This window comes from Delphinapterus leucas, chromosome 2 (assembly GCF_059928025.1).
Source record: "Delphinapterus leucas isolate spDelLeu-1000000601 "Yukka" chromosome 2, BTC_Dleu_Yukka2, whole genome shotgun sequence".
Taxonomy (NCBI): Eukaryota; Metazoa; Chordata; class Mammalia; order Artiodactyla; family Monodontidae; genus Delphinapterus; species Delphinapterus leucas.
This window is the reverse complement of record NC_143130.1, coordinates 66,733,168-66,753,234: the sequence shown is the minus strand read 5'-3', so window position 1 is coordinate 66,753,234 and position 20,067 is coordinate 66,733,168. Positions and strand designations below refer to the sequence as shown.

General features: G+C 37.0%; 1 protein-coding gene across 8 annotated transcripts in view; it reads right to left on the bottom strand.

Moving 5' to 3' along the window:
* Window positions 1-20,067, bottom strand: part of MYO9A (myosin IXA) — a 269,595-nt gene that overhangs the window by 30,366 nt on the left and 219,162 nt on the right. For all 8 annotated transcript variants that reach the window (XM_022579925.3, XM_022579928.3, XM_022579929.3 and 5 more), the window contains 6 exons: window positions 18,051-18,098; window positions 13,436-13,547; window positions 11,436-11,497; window positions 3,232-3,424; window positions 1,638-1,766; window positions 729-834 (listed from right to left, as the gene is read on the bottom strand). In XM_022579925.3, coding sequence (XP_022435633.1) covers window positions 729-834; window positions 1,638-1,766; window positions 3,232-3,424; window positions 11,436-11,497; window positions 13,436-13,547; window positions 18,051-18,098 — 650 coding nt within the window. The remainder of the gene's footprint in view (window positions 1-728; window positions 835-1,637; window positions 1,767-3,231; window positions 3,425-11,435; window positions 11,498-13,435; window positions 13,548-18,050; window positions 18,099-20,067) is intronic.

The following is a 20,067-nucleotide window of genomic DNA, read 5'->3' as shown; positions in this document are numbered from 1 at the left end:
AGGAAAATTGCAGGGAGGTAGGCAGAAGAGATGAGAGAAAGAAGATCAATGACATCAACTGCATAGTACTGGAAAGACGTTCCTATCAGTTGAAGGAAGATACTGTAGACTTTTCCCAAATCTGTTCCTTTGCCTCTGGAAAGTGTACTTTTACTCTGTTCCTTGAAGCAATTCAGGCAAGCAGATAGCTGATCAAGGAAAAATTTGTGACTCACTGCCCCAGGTCACCGTTACTAGATGATACATGTCTACAGAATGTAGACACTTTAAGGCATTTTCAAACAGTCATATAAGATATTTATCCAAAGAAAAAGATGGCTTTCTTCCCAACTATTGCTAATATTTACAATCAGAGGAAGAGAGACTACCCCTGAATTGTCTTTTGTCAGTCAATTCCTGAGCTCCGTCTGAACCCTCCTCCTATGAATTAGGTTATGTCAACAGACACACAGCCTTTCTAGCTCGGGAGTTAGGTAACAGGCTAGGCTACATAGTGCCACCATGAGACTGAGGTGTTACATGGCTCAAACAGGGCAGAGAAGCACCTGCCATGCAATCTAACTCAGCTGAGGATTTCTGCTCCAAGGAATCATAACCACCTGTTTGAGGCATTGACTTTATCAACAGGAAAAAAAAAGATCTGTCAGTTTTTCATACGAAGGAGCTCTTCATTTATTTAAAAGAATCCAATAGAAACTGTTACGTGTTCCTTCGTTTCTTGAAGTTACCTGACTAGATGAAAGATGAGGCGTTCCAGTGTATTGAGATGAGTTCGGGAGAGCTGGTCAATCACAGAGTATACACCACGGATTGTCTCCTTCCTCTCCTGAAGGCCTGAAAGCAGTAAGAGCAGCAAATAAGAATGAATATCCTCTCTTATACACTACATATTCCTTCTGGACAGATACTAGGTAGCAAGGGAGGCTGGCTCTAGGGTTGATTTTTAGGAGTTTTAGCTATACCTGTATAGCAGAAGAACAACTCACAGTTACCACTAATCTCCCTTTGCTTGAGTTCTATACTCTCTAAGCAGTCTCATGAGTTTTAATCTATGGCCCAGTAATTTTTGATTACAGCAAGGGGCAAGAGATGCCCTAGTTTTTCAGGCATTTTGTGGCAAACCAATTCCCCATTAAAATTAATCAACTGTTAGGTAAGTTATAAATCAGTCTTACGGGAATTGAGGAGTCAGGCCTCAGGGCCTAAACACTTGTAGGTAGGCCTTAATCAATATCCTACACATCTGTAGCACTGAAAAACTAAACCAACATGTTAGGCATGGCTTAAAATAGATAGCCAACCTTACACTGAGTTCTTGCCTAGATTCACAATTTAAATGAATATAAATCTCCTATTTAATTTTTAAATTTGTTTATAACCTTAGTCTTTCAATCTCTTTGTAAGAAGCAACTAGGTGACCTGCTCAGAAAGTTTTTAGGACACTGACCTTTTAATGAGTGTCTAAAAAAGTTAACATCTGAATAGGTGAGAGTTCACTGGCAGTTTTGTACTGACTGTATCACTTTTGGATCTATATGAACTAAACCAACTGAGAGGATGGCTAAATAATCTAATATGAAGATGGCATTCCTTTCCCAAGTGCAGGCCTTCCCTGAACCCAGGAAGCCTGTGCTTACCCATAGCTCGAAGAAATTCCTCATAGAGTTCAAAGGTCATGAGTGGATTGGGCAAATCACGAAGCCATTGTTTGAATACACTTGCAATGACGTGTATGTTATAGTCATCTAGGTTTACATTCTCAGCATCTATTCAGAGACAAGAGTTAGATAAGAAAGCCAAAACATGCAGAGAGTCAAATAATTCACTTTAGAAACTATCATGACGGAAAAATGCCTTCATGTTCTTAATCAGACTATCTTCTACAATCTAATTCCATGCTTTGGAACAGTGCTCCTACTGTGGTAAAGGAACAGTTGTTGTTTGTTGGTTGTTTTTCAAATGTCGCGGACTGATAGATGTGTAAAATAAAAGATCACAAGTTTTCATGTCAAGGCACTGTTAAATTGCTATAAATGTTTCTAAATTCTTTTTCTCAATTTCTGTACTTCTCTTGTGGATTGGTCTGTGAACGATACTTCTAGTAGTGATGCTTCAGATGACAAACATAAAAAAGGCCCAAAGCACAGTTTCTAAAAGTCAAACTGATTTTAAGTCATTCTCAGAGATGAAATGACAGTGATAATTAAGCTTAGGAAACATAAAGAAAATCTTTACTCTGCTTCACTTATAAACTCCCTAGGGTTATACATGAGATGATTGGGATGATATAGGATGAATGATGCCTGTGCGTAGATTCTTGGTGACACAGGGACAAACTTTGCACCTATATGTGATTCAAAAAGATCTATTCCTGGGAATTCCCTGGTTGTCCAGTGGTTAGAACTCCATGCTTTCACTGCCGAGGGCCCAGGCTCAATACCTGGACGGGGAACTAAGATCCCACAAGCCGTGCAGTGTGACAAAAAAAAAAAAAAATCTATTCCTTTCTAATAGTGGTGAAGAGTAGAAGTTGAACATAAAGCCAAAGTCAAACTTCTGCATACATTCCAGGACTGAGGCTAGAGCTCTACACAGATACATGTTCAGTTCACTACTTATCCATTTAAATAACTATGTCATCAATGTAGGAAGGCAAGAATATGCATCAGAAAGAGCACCACTTGGAGTCAGAATAACAGAGACTAACAGGCAATAGTTTAGATTATGGGTTAAATGCCAGCTTTGTCACTTATTGGTGGTGAGTCTTTGGGCAAGATCCTCTGTAAGCCTCAGTTTCTTCATCTGTAAACAGGGATAATAATCACTGTTTGGGAAGATTAGTACAAAGATCTGTTGTGAAAATTAATACAAAAACATCAGCACAGTGCCCTGCATCTCATCAACAGCTCATTATTCAATTTCCCTGAACCTAAATTTTCTTCTTTGTAAATTAAAGACATGATCTTACCAGACTGTTAAAAAAAGATTAAATGAGATCTGTCTGAAGTACCTAATAATGCCTATACAAATGATATGCAATGTATGTTTGCTGAACTGACCACATAAAAACAAAGACTCTTTTGAAAGCTACAAATGATAAAACAAGCACCACAGAAAAGACTGCACTCTTCTGGCTGCAAGAAAATGATCAACATGTAATGAAAACTAAGAGCGTAAGATGACCTATTTAAATAAAATTATTTGGTCTTGATTTAGAGGGCGCTATCTTACCTGTATCTAGACCTTGTCGAAGCTCCTTGATTTTATTAGTTGAACCAGACTTTCGGTAAATACCTTCTGTGTATAATCCATGCATTTCAATGTAGTTTATGAGTTTTTCCACCACCAAAGGAACAGTTCGGTCTTCACTGGTCAAACGGGATAATTCAACCCCAAACTGTCGAGATGATAGCTCTGGATCATACTAAATGGAAAATAATTTTTGTTTCCAAATACATTCAAACATTGTTAAATATGTTTATCCAATTCTTTAAGAGTAACTACTTTTTATTTTCCTCAAGTTTTACAAGCATAGTTATGAAAGCTGGGAGGAAAGGGAATTATGATAAATGCTGAGAGTATAAATATATGAGCTGTTAGTTTCAATCCTCTTCCACTAGGAATCCTCCCGACCCCTGCCAAATAATGGGGCAGAATGGAGGCAGTGGCAACAGATTACTGTTTCCCTTTCTATTAAAAAAATCTCTTCATGTAAAGATGGGATGTGGGCAAAGGAGAAAGGGGATAGGCTTTGTATGTTAAACATTCACCAAGTACCATTTGAAAATCTGTTGATTTAAAATTAATTAGTTGTCACTAATTTCTGAAGCATAAGAACGCTTCGGTGTTTATGTAAACTTAAGGGAAGTTTAACTGACTATTGATGTCATAGCTAAAGGCAGAGGCATATATTGTCACTATATGAATTAGGTTATTTCATATTTGCAACTAGATTATAGCTGGGAATAGGAATATCACCTTTCTATCTCAGAGGGTTATTGTAAAAATTAAGTTACAGGTGAACATACAAAGCACAGTATCTGGTATATGGCAAATGCTTAATAAATTGTTAAAAGAAATAAAATAATGTTTGCTGCAATAATTAAAACAAAAAAACTATAGCCAATCTTCTTCCTATTACTATGACACACACATGCACATGTATAAACCCAGTGCTATCCCTAGGGCACTGGGAATGTTAATAGTAAGACTTGTGAAAGCAAAAAAATAAAATTCTTGAAGGTATTAAACAAAAACTTCAAAATAGTTTTATTTGAAACCAACTAATCTAAAGCAAACATGCTAAAAATTTCTATTTCTTGAAATTAAGGGAAAAATTAATTTTACTATTCTCAACTGAGAAAAAGTGAACTCTTGAGTTCTTATTGTAAAATCAATATATGTTTTTAGTTATTTTCTTTTTTTCTTCTGCGGGAAGGGGTGGCAGGGTGTCTTTAGTTATTTTCTGTCCGAAGTAATTTCCTTGTATATTTTAAATAAAGTTTTATTGAAATATGACACATATATTAAAAAGTATATAAATCATTAAGTGTACAGCTTGACAGACTTAGACAAAATGAATGCACACTTTTTACCAGAACCCAAATCGAGAAATAGAATATAACCAGCAGTTATCTCCCTCTCAAGACCCTCCCAACTACTATGCATTTCACCTTTCACAAATAACCAGTATCTGTATTTCTATCACTACAAATTAGTCTTAACTGCTTTTGAACATTACATTAATGGTAACATATAATATGCATTCCATGAGTTAAGTTCCATTTATTCTTGAACTTTATTTGTTTTTGAATAATACAGTATGTATTCTTGTTTCTGGCTTCTTTCACTCAACATTATGTTTGTGAGTACCAACAGTTTAATCTCACTGCCATATTGTATTCCACTATACAAATATACCACCATTTATTTACTCATTCTACTGTTGATGGACATTCAGGTTTCTTTCAGTTTGGGGATATTTCAAATAGTGCTGATATAAATGTTCTTTTGTCTTTTGGCACAGATATCTATGTATACATGTTGGGTATATATCTTAGAGTGGCACTGCTAAGTCATGAGAAATGCTTATGTTCAGGTTTGATAGGTACTGCCAAAAAATTTCAAGAGCTGTTAGGTTAACTCAAACTCCTACCAGTAATGTATGAAAGTTCCAATTGCTTTATATCCTTGTTAAGATGTTTTTCATTTTAGCTATTCTAGTGGGTATATACCTCACTATGATTGCAATTTGCATTTCCCTGATGATTAGTGAAGTTGGTCACCTTTTCATATGTTTATTGGTCATTTGGAAATCCTCTCTTGTGAGATGCTTGCTTAAATTATGTGCTCATTTTTCCACAGAGTTGACCATCTCTTTCTTGCTGACTTGTAGATGCTTTTTAGATATTGTAGATCCAAGCTGCAAATATCTTCTTCCACTCTGTGATTGATTTTTTTTTCTTTGAATAGTGAGTGTTTTTTGAAATTTATCTAGAACTTTTTTGTATTTATTGAGATGACCATATTTTTTTCTTTATTAGTTCAATATGGTGAATTACATCAACTGATTTTTGAATGATTTTTTCAAAAAAACTGATTTTTTCCATAAACCAACTTTGCATTTATGGATTAAAAACCAACTTTATCGGGCTTCCCTGGTGGCGCAGTGGTTGAGAGTCCACCTGCCGATGCAGGGGACACGGGTTCGTGCCCCGGTCCGGGAAGATCCCACATGCCGCGGAGTGGCTGAGCCCGTGAGCCATGGCCGCTGAGCCTGCGCATCCGGAGCCTGTGCTCCGCAACGGGAGAGGCCACGACAGTGAGAGGCCCACGTACCGCCAAAAAAACCCCCAAAAAACAAAAAAAACCCAACTTTATCATGAAGTCTTTTTTTTTTCATCTGTCATTAGCACAGATTCAATGTACTAACATTTTGGTTAAGGCTTTTACATCTAAGCTTATGATACAGCCTGAACTGAAATTTTCCTTTATCCTTTTCATGATTGACTTCAAGGTTTCACTATCTTCATTCGTCAATTTGGGAAAAAAGTACTGAAGTATTTACTCTTTACCATTCTCTGGCAGAGTCTGTAAAAGACTGGTGTTGTTTCTTCCTTAAACACTGGGAAATATTCAACGGCAAAACCATCTGGGCCTGAAGATGTCTTTGTGAGAAGCTTTTTCAATTACAGATTCTATTTTAATAGATATAACTCTTTATATTTTCTATTTTTCCTTGAGTTAGTTTAACTTAGTTGTGTTTTTGTGGGAATTTGCCCAATTAATCTAAAATGTCAAATTTATTAGCATCAACGTGTCCATAATAGCCTTTCATTTTCCTTTTAATGTTTGCAGTATCTGCGGTGTATGTTTTTCTTCTTGTGAATGATTTGGTTTTTTAAAAATTCTCTTTATTGATCACTCTTGCTAAGAGTTTATGCATTGTCTTTTCAAAGAACTAAAATTTAGCTTTGTAGCTTTTTATCTTTTGTATAAATGTTTTTCATTTCATTTATTTAACTTTATTATCTTCTTTCTATTGCCTTTGGGTTTAATTTGCTGGGTTTTCTTTTCCAACCTTCGACAGATGGAAGTTTACATAATTTCTATCCTTGTATCCTTTCTAATGTGTATTATGATGTATTGTACATTAATATATTATTAATGTATATTAATAAATACTTAAAGCTATAAATATTCCTCTAATCACAAATTTAGCTATACCCACACTTTCGTTGTGTCATACTTTCCTCATCACTTCGTTCAAAATATTTTTCCATTTTCATTTGAGGATTGTCTAGTTACCTTTATGTTGATTTATAGCTTAATTTTATTCTGGTCAAAGAATATACTCTCAAAATATTCAATCCTCTGAAATCTATAGGGACTTGTTTAATGGCCCAACATATGATCAATTTTGTCAAATGTTCCATGTGCAGTTGAAAAGACTGTGTATTCAGGCAGTTGTAAGATGCAGGGTTCAATACTAAGATTTTTTTTTTTTTTTTGCAGTACGCAGGCCTCTCACTGTTGTGGCCTCTCCCATTGCGGAGCACAGGCTCCGGATGCGCAGGCTCAGTGGCCATGGCTCACGGGCCCAGCCGCTCCGCGGCATGTGGGATCTTCCCGGACCGGGGCACGAACTCGTGTCCCCTGCAACGGCAGGTGGACTCTCAACCACTGCGCCACCGGGGAAGCCCCAAGTAGATAAGATTTTTAAGTGTGTTTTTTAAATCAGTTGCATCCTTACTGAATTTTTGTCTTCCAGGTATTGAAGCTATAGTAATAGACTCTTCTAAAGTTAGAATTTTTATAGCTCCCTAATGGCTTGACCATTTCATCATTATGAAACACCTTTACCTGAAGTAATGTTTGTCATCCTAAAGTACATTTTAGTATTATTACAGCTACACCACTTTTCTATTGGTTAGTCTCTGCATGCTATATCTATCTATCCTTTTGCTTTCAACCTTCTGTATTTTTTTTAAACATATTTAAGTATGTTTCTTGTAAATAGCATATCATTGAGATTTTTCAGTTGGTTTTATTGTAGTCTTTTAAAAAAATTTATTTATTCTGGCTGCGCCAGGTCTTAGTTGCAGCACATGGGATCTTTGTTGCGGAATGTGGGATCTTTAGTTGTGCCATGCAGACTTCTTAGTTGTGGCATACGGACTCTTAGTTGCGGCATGTGGGCTTCTTAGTTGTGGCATGCGGACTTCTTAGCTGCGGCATGCATGTGGGATCTAGTTCCCTGACCAGGGATCGAACCCAGGCCCCCTGCATTGGGAGCACAGAGTGTTACCCACTGGACATCCAGGGAAGTCCCTATCCTAGTCTCTTTTTGTTTTTAATATATATATTTTTTGGCTGCATCAGGTCATTGAGGCATGGGGGATCTTACGCTGCAGCATGCGGTCTCTTCGTAGCGGAGCTTGGGTTTCTCTCTAGTTGTGGTGTGTGGGTTTTCTCTCTCTAGTTGTGACATGTGGGCTTAGTTGCCCTGCAGCATGTGGGAACTTAGCTCCCTGACCAGGGATCGAACCTGTGTCCCCTGCATTGGAAGGCGGATTCTTTACCACTGGACCACCAGGGAAGTCCCTAACCTAGTCTTTTAATTGGAAGTATTTGGTCTATTAACATTTAATGTAATCACCAATATATTTGGACTTATATCTATCAATCCACTATTTATTTTCTTTGACCTGATTTATGATTCTGTTTCTCTCATTTCTCATCTTCTCTTAGATTAATCAAGTATTTTTTGTTTTTCCATTTTCCCACCTTTATTAGCTTTTAAGCTATTATATTCATTTGCTATTCTTTTAGTGGCTACTTTAAAGACTACAACAAATACTTATAACATATTTAAGTCAAATATATTTATTTTTGGCTGCGTTGGGTCTTCGTTGCTGTGCGCGGGCTTTCTCTAGTTGTGACGAGCGGGGGCTACTCTTCCCTTGTGGTGCGCAGGCTTCTCATTGCAGTGGCTTCTCTTGTTGTGAAGCACGGGCTCTAGGCGTGCAGGCTTCAGTAGTTGTGGCACGCGGGCTCAGTAGTTGTGGCTCATGGGCTCTAGAGCACAGGCTCAGTAGTTGTGGCACACGGGCTTAGTTGCTCTGCGGCATGTGGGATCTTCCTGGACCAGGGCTGGAATCCGTGTCCCCTGCACTGGTAGGCGGATTCTTAACCACTGTACCACCACTTCTCAGATAATCCAGGGACCTTGGAATAGTTTAACTTCATTTTCCCAACCACCTTGGTGGTGGTGTTGTCACATAATTTAATTCTCTTTATATTTTAAGCCACAAGACATTATTATTGTTTTTAGTCAATATTCATTTATATTTACACATATTATTTACTCTTTCCATAGCTCTTCATTCCTTCCTGTACTTCTGTTTCTATCTGAGATCATTTTCCTTCTGCCTGGAGAATCTTTAGTATTTCTTTTATTGCAGGTCTGCTGATGACAAATTCTGAGTTTTTGTCTGGAGTGTTTTCACGTCATTTTCACTTTGGAAGGCTACTGTCAACAAGTACAGAATTCTGAGTTAGCTTTATTTTCTTAAAACACTTAAAATATGCCAAGCCACTGTCTTTTTGGCTTCCATCATTTCTACTGATAAGTCAGTTGTCAGTCTTTTCACTGCTCCTTTAGCAGCGGTTATTTCTTTCCCTCCTCTGAATGCTTTTAAGAAATTTTCCTTTTCTTCCATTTGGAGGACTATTCATCTAGTATGATTGTCTTTGCATTTATCCCACTTTAGGTTGAAAGTGGTTGACGTGTTGACCATTAGCTCTTAAAATGCTGCTTCTCCCTTGTTCTCTTTTCTTCCTGGGCTCCAACTGCACACATTTAAGAAACTTCCATCCTTTTCCATATGTCTCTATGTTTATTTCTGTATTTCCCCATTCTTTTTACTCTCCATGCTTGGATGTCTCTACTTATCTATTTTTCAGCTCACCAATCTTCTCTTCTCCTATGGCCAATACACTGTTAAACCTATCTTTTGAGTTTACAATTTCAATTGCATTTGTTATTTTTATAATTTCCATTTGGCTCTTTTTTATATATATATATTTCAATTTTATGATAAAAAAGACATTTTAAATCTTTTTTTTTTTTTTTTTTCCGGTACGCGGGCCTCTCACTGTTGTGGCCTCTCCCATTGCGGAGCACAAGCTCCGGATGCGCAGGCTCAGCGGCCATGGCTCATGGGCCCAGCCGCTCCGCTGCATGTGGGATCTTCCCGGACTGGGGCACGAACCCGTGTCCCCTGCATCGGCAGGCGGACTCTCAACCACTGCACCACCAGGGAAGCCCCATTTTAAATCTTTTTATCGAGCATCTAAACATATTAGTTAAAAATTTTTTAAGTACATGTCTGAATTCAGTAATGGGTCATCTATGAGTCTACAGATACTGTTTATTTCTTAGTCTCATTTCTTAATGTCTAATTTCATATATGAACAAATTGTAAAGGCTCTCAACAATGTTATCTCTCTTTAGAGAGAATTCATGCTATTCTCTGTAGGTGGGTAGCTAGAAAAAGGAAGAGATCATCTTAATCCAATCAAGGACTGCCTTGCAGTTTTTATAAAACCTAGTTGATCAATGCTATCAATACTTCATCCTCCTTCCTGGGGTATACCTCTTCACAGGTCTCACTGAAGAGTCTAGAGTATTGACTAGGGTCCTTTTTCAAAGGTGGGTCATCCAAGTCCAATTTTTCTCTCTTTGACACTGTGAGACTGCAAAATACTCTTAATTTGCTTTTCTGTTGAGCTTCTTAGCCTCTTGCCCTGTGCAGCTTAAGAATTCAGAAAACGCCTTGAGGGAAAAACCTCTGAGTTTCAGGCTCACTTCTCTATATGTTTGGATCATGGTCCCTCAAGTCCTGGCAATCCCAAACTCCAACTTTTGTCTCTATAACTCTATCAGATTTCTAAGAGCACTGATGGCCTCTCTGACTCTTAAGTGTGGCCCTCTGCCCAGAATCTTGGTTTCCCACCCTACAACAAAAATTGACAAACTCCCAGTAGGAGAGAAACATCTCATAGATATAGATTCACCGATCTGTAATTCTCTTCTCTGTAGGATCTAGGCCCCTAAATTCAGTTTGCCTGGGCAGCTTTCTAATGCTAGGCAACAGACTTTTTTCAGCTGTTCTCAGCATGAATATTAGTCTGCCAGAAGCTACTTCGTCTTAGCTGGAAGCAGATGGCCCACCTTTGTTGTATTTTAAGCCCTTTGTCAAATTTCTCTTTGTACTTTGCCATGTTTGTCTACTGATTTGGAACAGATGCAAACTATATACAAGGGCTGTAAACATGCACACACATTTTATTATAGTTCAGATTTGCATAGTATTGTTAAAATTATATGTGACTAATAAATAAGAAGATGTGATTATACACCAATAAAAGCCTGAAATATTTCCAAAATTGTTGCTTCATTGAAGCATAAAGGTAGCAGAGTACATGTTCAGTATCTTTTAGATCTGTCTGTGTATCCAAGTAGAAATATGTAAAAACACCAACTATCTGGTGAATTTTACTGTTCATGTTAAAATCTTTAATTGTAGCCTACCACTTTCAAGACAATTTCTAGAAACACTTACGAGTGTTTAAAGAAGTAGGAAACCTTTAAAAGAAGTGGTTTAATAAGTTGTCGGTTGTGAAATCAGTTTAGTGGTTCCCATGTAGTAAAGGTAAATATAGTTCCAGGAAAATCGATTCAGTTATATATACACATCCCTCTATATGTGTATGCTGGATTATGATATAAAATGTATTTCTTACTGTGATTTGTGGCCAAAAAGTTTGAAAACTGCTACTCTATAAAATCATCAGAGGCCTTGATTTCTTTCTACAAGGCACGAAAAACCAACAGACCTGTTATTTATTACTCATAGATGATAACTTCTTACCTTTTTAGAGCACTTGGCTGTGGTTTTCAGACAGCACCTCTTATGACAAGCATACTTGCATACTGAAAAATAGGTTAAGAATGTAGCATTTTCAGAAGTCTGTACATCAGTGACAAGAATTTAATAAGTTTACTGCTTTATTCTGAGCATAAATTTTTTCCTTTAAAGCTGAGACTGCTATAGTATCACATACATATACTTTGTAAGGTATTAGAATGAAAAATTGTCTTAATTCATTCAATTCAGAAAAATGAAGTTGAAAAACATACCTAAAATTTCTAACCACTGTCTATGAAAAAGCTTTTTATTCTTTCAAGATTGCCCACCCCTCCTCCCTTGTCCCCACCATATTCCAGCAGAATATGTATCTCTGTGGTCTGATTCACAAACTAGTGCTCATGTTCCCCTCTTAAATTTGTTCTACGATCTGCTAAAATGAAAGAAATACCTATTAAGAATCATTCCAATGGGTAAGAAAAGCATTACTGTCAAAGACCTTTACTAAAATAAAAACAAATTTGGTAGCATACTAAGATATAAGAAAGGCCTTATTTACTACCCTAGAAGGTCCAGAATAGAGCTCTGAGGAACCAGAACATGAAGAATATCAGTAGTGATTGGGAAGATGAGATAAGGAAGAAGTTAAGAGCAGAAATAATTTCTCGGAGCAGGAGATAACAGGGTGGCTTGGCAGCAGTAGGTGCAAAGGGCACGCTGAGAGGAGAATATGGAGAAACTACTTGGCCTACATCATTTTGGTACACCAGCTTTGGCTCCTGCACATCAACACCTGAATATCCTTCTTGAGCTTCTAAAGCATGACTTGAGGGGTTTTCAAAGCCAAGATCAAGGAGGGGAGACCATACCATTGTACTGGTGAAATCACCAGTATAAGCACAAAAAAAGTTAGTTAATGCTGTTAAGAAATCAAACCAAACCCTCCCAAGTCATTAAAAAAAAAAAGCAGATTCTTTGTATTTTCAGTTTCAGATCACAGAGAAAATCATACCAAACCTACAGGAATCAGACTAACATTAAACAGTCAAGTACATGGCAAACTACTCCCAATTTCACTTTCACTGCAATTTTTTTAGACTACTGATAATAAAACAAAAAGAAAACCACTTTTGAACCATAGAACAAGTGAACATATCCAGCAATATCCAAGTGCTGATTTCACTATGGTGAACATGATTTCCATCCTTGTTGTCATACTGGACACAACCCTTCCTAATATTTCTTTTATTCAGTTCTGGCCCACTAGTAAACAAAGACTCACAAAATTATTAAAAGCACCAGGATAGATGTATGGAATGACAGGAGTAGATGCTAAAGACCCTCTGTAAGCCAGAACCAAGCTGACCCACAAAAAATCTCCACTCACATTCTAGGATTTAAAGGTTCTGATAAAGAATTATAGTAGAAAAAAGTACCTTTCTGGTTATAATCTAAGAATTTGTTCATTAATTCATCCAACCATCTACAGGTCCATCTACCCAATAAATATTTACTAAAACTTACAATGTGCCAGAACTGTTCTGTATACTTCTAGGTATACAGAAGAGACAGATAAGTTTCCTGACCTTACAGAGAACACATTCTAGTGGGACAGACAAACAAGAAAACAAATGAATACTTAACATCATCTTGGGTGGTGATAACTACTATAAAGACTAGATAAGCTGAGTAAAGGGATAGAGAATTGGGGGACAGGGTGGCATTTTAGATAGGAGGGTGGAGACATGAATCAACTGAAGTAGTATGTCATACTAACATCTGAGAGCATTTCAGATGGAGTGAGCTGCAAGTACAGTAACCAAAGAACACCAAAATATCTTATTTGCCAACAAAGAGTAGGTAAAGGGAACTATAATGAGAAATGAAGTTAAAGAATTAGGGAGTGTGAAATTATTCCTTAATGTTAAAGAAGATTTAAGAAAACTCATGGAGACAGAAATATCAAGTGGTTAAAAAATTCCTCAAAGAACTCTCATACTTACATTTGCAAACAGAGGCTCGGTCCATTATCCATATCAAAGAAGAACAGTACTCACAGTATGTAGGGATGCTATACTGGGTGGCTTTAAAGATGTGACCATTGTGCTCTTCTACCTGAAGGAAAAAATATAGCTATCTATGTTAAAGCCAACACAGTAAATGCTGCCCTAACATGTCGGGCAATGGGAAATCCTTCAATTCCCTGTTGTCTTCATTGGGTACTTATTCCAGGAGGGGAATTATGATCTGAGAAATAAAATAAAGGTAAAATATACGATCCCTGCTTTCAAAAAGTGAACAATCTAGTAGAGACAAAACCAACTTATATGAAAATCAGAAAACAATGCTATAAACATTTAAGAGCTGTCTTATGCAACTCTGAATTGGCATGTTAAATTAAAAGCAGTGGTTCTCAAATTTTTATTTTTAATCTCAAGAATCTTTCACACTTCTGAAAATTACTGATGATCTCAAGATACTTCTACTTATATGAGTTATGAGTTAGAAATTAAAACTAAAAAAAATTTAACTATCCAATTCACTTAAAATTATCATTAAACATATTCCATGTTAACATAAGTAACATTTTAATGAAAAACAACTGTATCTTTAAAACACACAGGGCTTCCCTGGTGGCGCAGTGGTTGAGAGTCTGCCTGCCAATGCAGGGGATGTGGGTTCGCGCCCCGGTCCGGGAGGATCCCACGTGCCGCAGAGCGGCTGGGCCCGTGAGCCCTGGCCGCTGAGCCTGCGCGTCCGGAGCCTGTGCTCCACAATGGGAGAGGCCACAACAGTGAGAGGCCTGCGTACCGCAAAAATAAATAAATAAATAAATAAAACACACAAAAGAAGTAATGACAAGAGGGGTACTGTTTTACATTTTTGTAAACCTCTTTGATGTCTGGCTTAATAAAGGACAACTGGATTCTCATATCCACTTCTGTACGCAATCTGGTGGCAATATGCAATTAAGTTTGAAAAATATGAAGAAAATTCAGCTTCATACAGATATGAAATTCGAAAATGGAAAAATAATTTAATTGTCCTTTCAGAAAATGACACAATATTAAAACTCTGCAAATGGTAACTTAAAGGTTAATTGAAATATGGAATCTAAAACCACACCAATCAACTCTTCATATTCTGTAACATTAAAATCCATTGTTCTGGACTTCACTAAAATTTACAACTTTTACTTCAAAGTACCATTAAGAAAATAAAAAGATAAACCACAGACTCAGAGAAAATATTTGCAAATCGTATATCTGATAAAGGACTTCTACCTAGAATACAGGAAGAACTGTATTAATAAGAAGACAACTCAATTTTTTAAATGGGCAAAATATTGAATAGCCAGTTCATCAAAGAAGTATACATGGCCAAGAGGCACATGAAAAGATGCTCAAATCATTAGTTACCAGAGAAATGCAAATCAGAACCATGATGGGAAACCACTTCATACCCTCTAGAATAGCTATAACTACTAGACAAAACTAACTATTGGTGAGGATGTGGAGAGACTGGAACCCTCAGATATTTCAGGTGGGATTATAAAATGGTACTGTTACCATTTTGGTAACTATATGGTATAGTTCAAATACTGAATCATTATGTTGTACACCTGAAAGTAGTATAATGTTATATGTCAATTATATCTCAATTTTTAAAAATAAATACATATATACACACATTTACACATACATACATACATACATTTAGGGGAGTGTTAGTAGTCATTTTTGTCTTAATTAATCAAATAACCAACTAACTAAATGAAAAAGATCTAACTCACAGTTCATCCATCCCACAGCTTTATAATATGACCTTGGCTCTGTGATGTCTCAAATATTTCCAGATATTGACATTTTATCACACAGATATCCTTCTATTTAATGAAACTGTGAATCACACACATGCACATTATTTTCCTCTACTGGAACTCTTAATATTAAGTTAGTTTCATTAAAAAATTACTTTATTCTAAATGGATCAAAAGGTACAAAATAGAATACAATGAAAACCTTTCTTTCACCTCTGAATTCCAACTGTTTAGTTCCTCTTATAGAAATAATCACTGATACCAGTTTCCTGTGCATACTTTCAGATATTGTGTGTGTGTGTGTGTGTGTGTGTGTGTGTGTACAGTTATAAATGTATTTTGGTTTTTTAAAAATATACGAATAGTAGCTTTCTATATAGTGTTTGGCTCTTTGCTCTTTTTAATTAATAAAACATCTTGAAGAATGGTTTCTCTTACTTTAATGCCAATCAGTATTATATTATATAGATGTATTTAATTTATTTAACCATTTCCTTACTGATTTAGGTTGTTTTCAAAACGTTTATTTATTACAAATTCCTCTTCAATAAAGAGCCTGTACATGTCAGTGTGAACAAATTGATATATCCACTGGATAAATTCCTGTATGCGGAATTGCTGCGTCAAAGGTTTTTTGGTTTTGTTTTTAATATTTTTAAGGCTTTTAATACACCATTATTAAAGTACCTTCTCCAAGAAGGTTATGCAAATAACCCCATCTGCAGTATTGAAAAAAATCTATATATTTCTTTATCTTTCCAAACTAGGTAACTAATTTAACTTTGCTCATAGATGGACAAAGTAGAAAATCATTGTTGTTTCATTTTAATTTGAATACTATTAAGTATAAACATTTATTCATATATTTCTTAACATTTCTTTCTATGGCCTGCACTTATCACAGGCCCTGAAATATAATAGCAGTTGAATTAATGAATTTTCTTTTTTTTTAATGTCATATTTACTCATTTTTATCTCAAGGTATTGTTCTTTTCCTCATTGATATGAAAAAGACTATTCTTATAAGGCTTAAAATGTATAGAAGGCCTAAACACTACCTGTTAAATAACAGGTGCCTTCCTGTTACTCCTCCACCTTCCCTACGCTTTACTTCATACACAATATCAAAAATCCTCAGTGGTGGGTGACATTACACCTGTTTTATGTAATTCTATTTTACTCCTATTTTATATAATATATACTCCCATTATATACATGAGGACATTGAGACTCAAAGATTAAGTTGTCTGAAGTTTCTCCATTGGTGAACAAAAGTAAGCCAGGCTAAGGGCTTAAATATCCTACTTTAAGGATTCCTTTTCCTTCCATGTAAAGGAAGAAACTCTTTAACAGGTAAGATCATGCTAAAATAGAGTCAGATCATGCTTCTAACACACACAGTGGAAAAGTGACAAGCAATGATCTAAAAAACCTTAGAATTTGGTTTACAAGTGATAGGGGATGATTTATAATCCTGATTTATTAATAAGGTTAACAATAAATATTCTAGGATTAGAATTTACCATTGGCAGGGGTGAATCCAGGTTCTGTAGGCCCTAAAGCTTAACATTTTCAGGGGAAATGGAGGAAGACAGGACGAGCAGGGGAAACAACTTGGGAAGAAAGAGGAGAAGGTGGTGGAGGCAAATGCAACTGAAGCAGAGGGAACAGGGGGAGAGTGGGAAGAAATGAAGCTCAGAGAGGTCAAGGTCAAGATCATGTCGAGTCTTGTAGGCATGGTAAGAACTCTGAGTTTTACACTGAGTAACACTAGAAGTCACTAGAGAGTTCTGAGTAGAGGAGGAACATGACCTGATTTTTGTTTTTAAATGTTCATTATGGCTATTATGTAGAAAACTGTAAGGGGAGAAGAATATAAGAAGGCAGATCAATTATGAGACAACATATAGTATTACTGGACTACTGTAATAGCAGTGTAGGTGGTGTGAAATGGTCAGATATTAGATGCATTTTGGAGATGGAGTGCTGGCCAGAGTTCTACCTACATTTCCAGCCACCCCCACATAAACATGCAATACTTGAGCCTATTAAAGCTACTGGCTCAACATGTCAGGTTTTTCACTCATGTGTCTCTGGACATACTCTTTCCCTCTGGCTAGATACTGCCTGTCTAAACTACTACTCACTTGATAAGAACTAGCAAAAACATCTTTTCTTCTGTAAAGTATTCCTTCATTCTCTCTTTCTGTATTTCCACAGCACTTTGTACTATCTACTATAATACTTATCACATCTAAAAGTAGTAATTTTTTAAATGCCTGCCTTCACTAGCAGATTATGAGCTCCTCTAGGGCTTAACTCATCCTTGCAATTGCAGAGATTATGGTAAAGTATGCAATAGAGACATATAATACAAAAGATAAAAACATGAACAATGGTAAAATATGCTCAAATGCCTTTGGGAATGTCTCTTGAATTAGGACTTACATTTGTAAAATCCTAAATAGTCCTCATCTTCCTCAGAAGGGAGGGAGAGCTCCTTAAAAAACTCCTTCCCTACCCCTACTTCTGAAAAGGGTTCATATTTGTACTTTTCATGAGTAAACATTTCAGTTTTCTACCATTTTAGGAAGCCACCATTAATAACAAGTCAAGCCAAAGAATTCAAGACACATTTGTCATTCTAAATCTTTGTAAAGACGTAAATGATTACCCCCTAGGCATCTGATAAACTTATACTTTAAATATTTCCACAGAAATACTGTTACGATACAGCTCAGACTAGTGGTCTAAAAAATTACTTTTTAGTAACATAAAAAAAATAGATTACAACTTACTAAATCAGTTTCTTTTTTCCTTCTTTTCTTTCTCTCTGTTTTTGGCACCTGGTTGGAAAGAAATACAGAAAATGTGATATAACAAAGACTAACATAATTTCTTACTTCTTTGCAAATGCTGAGATTTTTGCTCAACAGGTAATGAAATAAGCAGCTCTTTATTCCTCAAGAGGAAACGTGCAGTGCTAGTAAGCATATGTGAGAAAAAAAATTTATGTTTAGTAAAACACAGTGCTCATAAAAGCAACAGAATGGAAGGATACTTTAGAAATTATCTTTTTAAACCTCAGTTCTGCCCAGAAGCCACACCATTATTAGTTTAAATGATTATTTTATTTTAAACATTAATTACCTGATTATTAATTTCAAAGATTGCACTTTGCATATTTTGGCTCTAGAAAACTCTCCATCCTAGAGCTAAATATAAAAAGGTATTGGAGATTGGTTCAAGATGGCAGAGTAGAAGGACGAGCACTCACTCCCTCTTGCGAGAACACCGGAACCAGAACTAACGGCTGAACAATCATCGACAGGAAGACACTGGAACTCACCAAACAAGATACCCCACATCCAAAGACAAAGGAGAAGCCACAATGACATGGTAGGAGGGGCACAATCACAATAAAATCAAATCCCATAACTGCTGGGTGGATGACTCACAAACTGGAGAACACTTATACCACAGAAGTCCACCCACTGAAGTGAAGGTTCTGAGCCCCACGTCAGGCTTCACAACCTGGGGGTCCGGCAATGGGAGGAGGAACTCCTAGAGAATCACACTTTGAAGGCTAGTGGGATTTGACTGCAGGATTTCGACAGGACTTGGGGAAACAGAGACTCCACTCTTGGAGGGCACATACAAAGTAGTGTACGCATGGGGACTCGGGAAGGAGCAGTGACACGAGGGGAGACTGAACCAGACCTGCCTGCTAGTGTTGGAGGGGCTCCTGCAGAGGCGGGGGTGGGGGCTGTGGCTCACCGTGGGGACAAGGACACTGGCAGCAGAAGTTCTGGGAAGTACTCCTTGGTGTGCGCCCTCCCAGAGTCTGTCATTAGCCCCATCAAAGAGCCCAGGTAGGCTCCAGTGATGGGTTGCCTCAGGCCAAACAACCAACAGGGAGGGAACCCAGACCCACCCATCAACAGTCAAGTGGATTAAAGTTTTACTGAGCTCTGCCCAACAGAGCAACAGTCAGCTCTACCCACCACCAGTCCCTCCCATCAAGCCTCTTAGATAGCCTCATCCACCAGAGGGGAGACGGCAGAAGCAAGAAGAACTATAACCCTGCAGCCTGTGGGACAAAAACCACATTCACAGAAAGATAGACAAGATGAAAAGGCAGAGGGCTATTTACCAGATGAAGGAACAAGATAAAACCCCAGAAAAACAACTAAATGAAGTGGAGATGGGCAACCTTCCAGAAAAAGAATTCAGAATAATGATAGTGAAGATGATCCAGGACCTCGGAAAAATAATGGACGCAGAGATCGAGAAGATGCAAGAAATGTTTAACAAATACCTAGAAGAAATAAAGAACAAACAAACAGAGATGAACAATACAATAACTGAAATGAAAACTACACTAGAAGGAATCAATAGCAGAGTAACTGAGGCAGAAGAACAGATAAGTGACCTAGAAGACAGCATAGTGGAATTCACTGCTGTGGAACAGAATAAAGAAAAAAGAATGAAAAGAAATGAAGACAGCCTAAGAGACCTCTGGCACAACATTAAACACAACAACATTCACATTATAGGGGTCCCAGAAGGAGAAGAGAGAGAGAAAGGACCAGAGAAGATATTTGAAGTTATAGTGGAAAACTTCCCTAACATGGGAAAGGAAATAGCCACACAAGTCTAGGAAGCGCAGAGAGTCCCATACCCAAGGAGGAACACTTGGAGACACATAGCAATCAATTTGACAAAAATAAAGACAAAGAAAAATTACTGAAAGCAACAAGGGAAAAACAACAAATAATATACAAGGGATCTCCCATAAGGTTAACAGCTTATTTC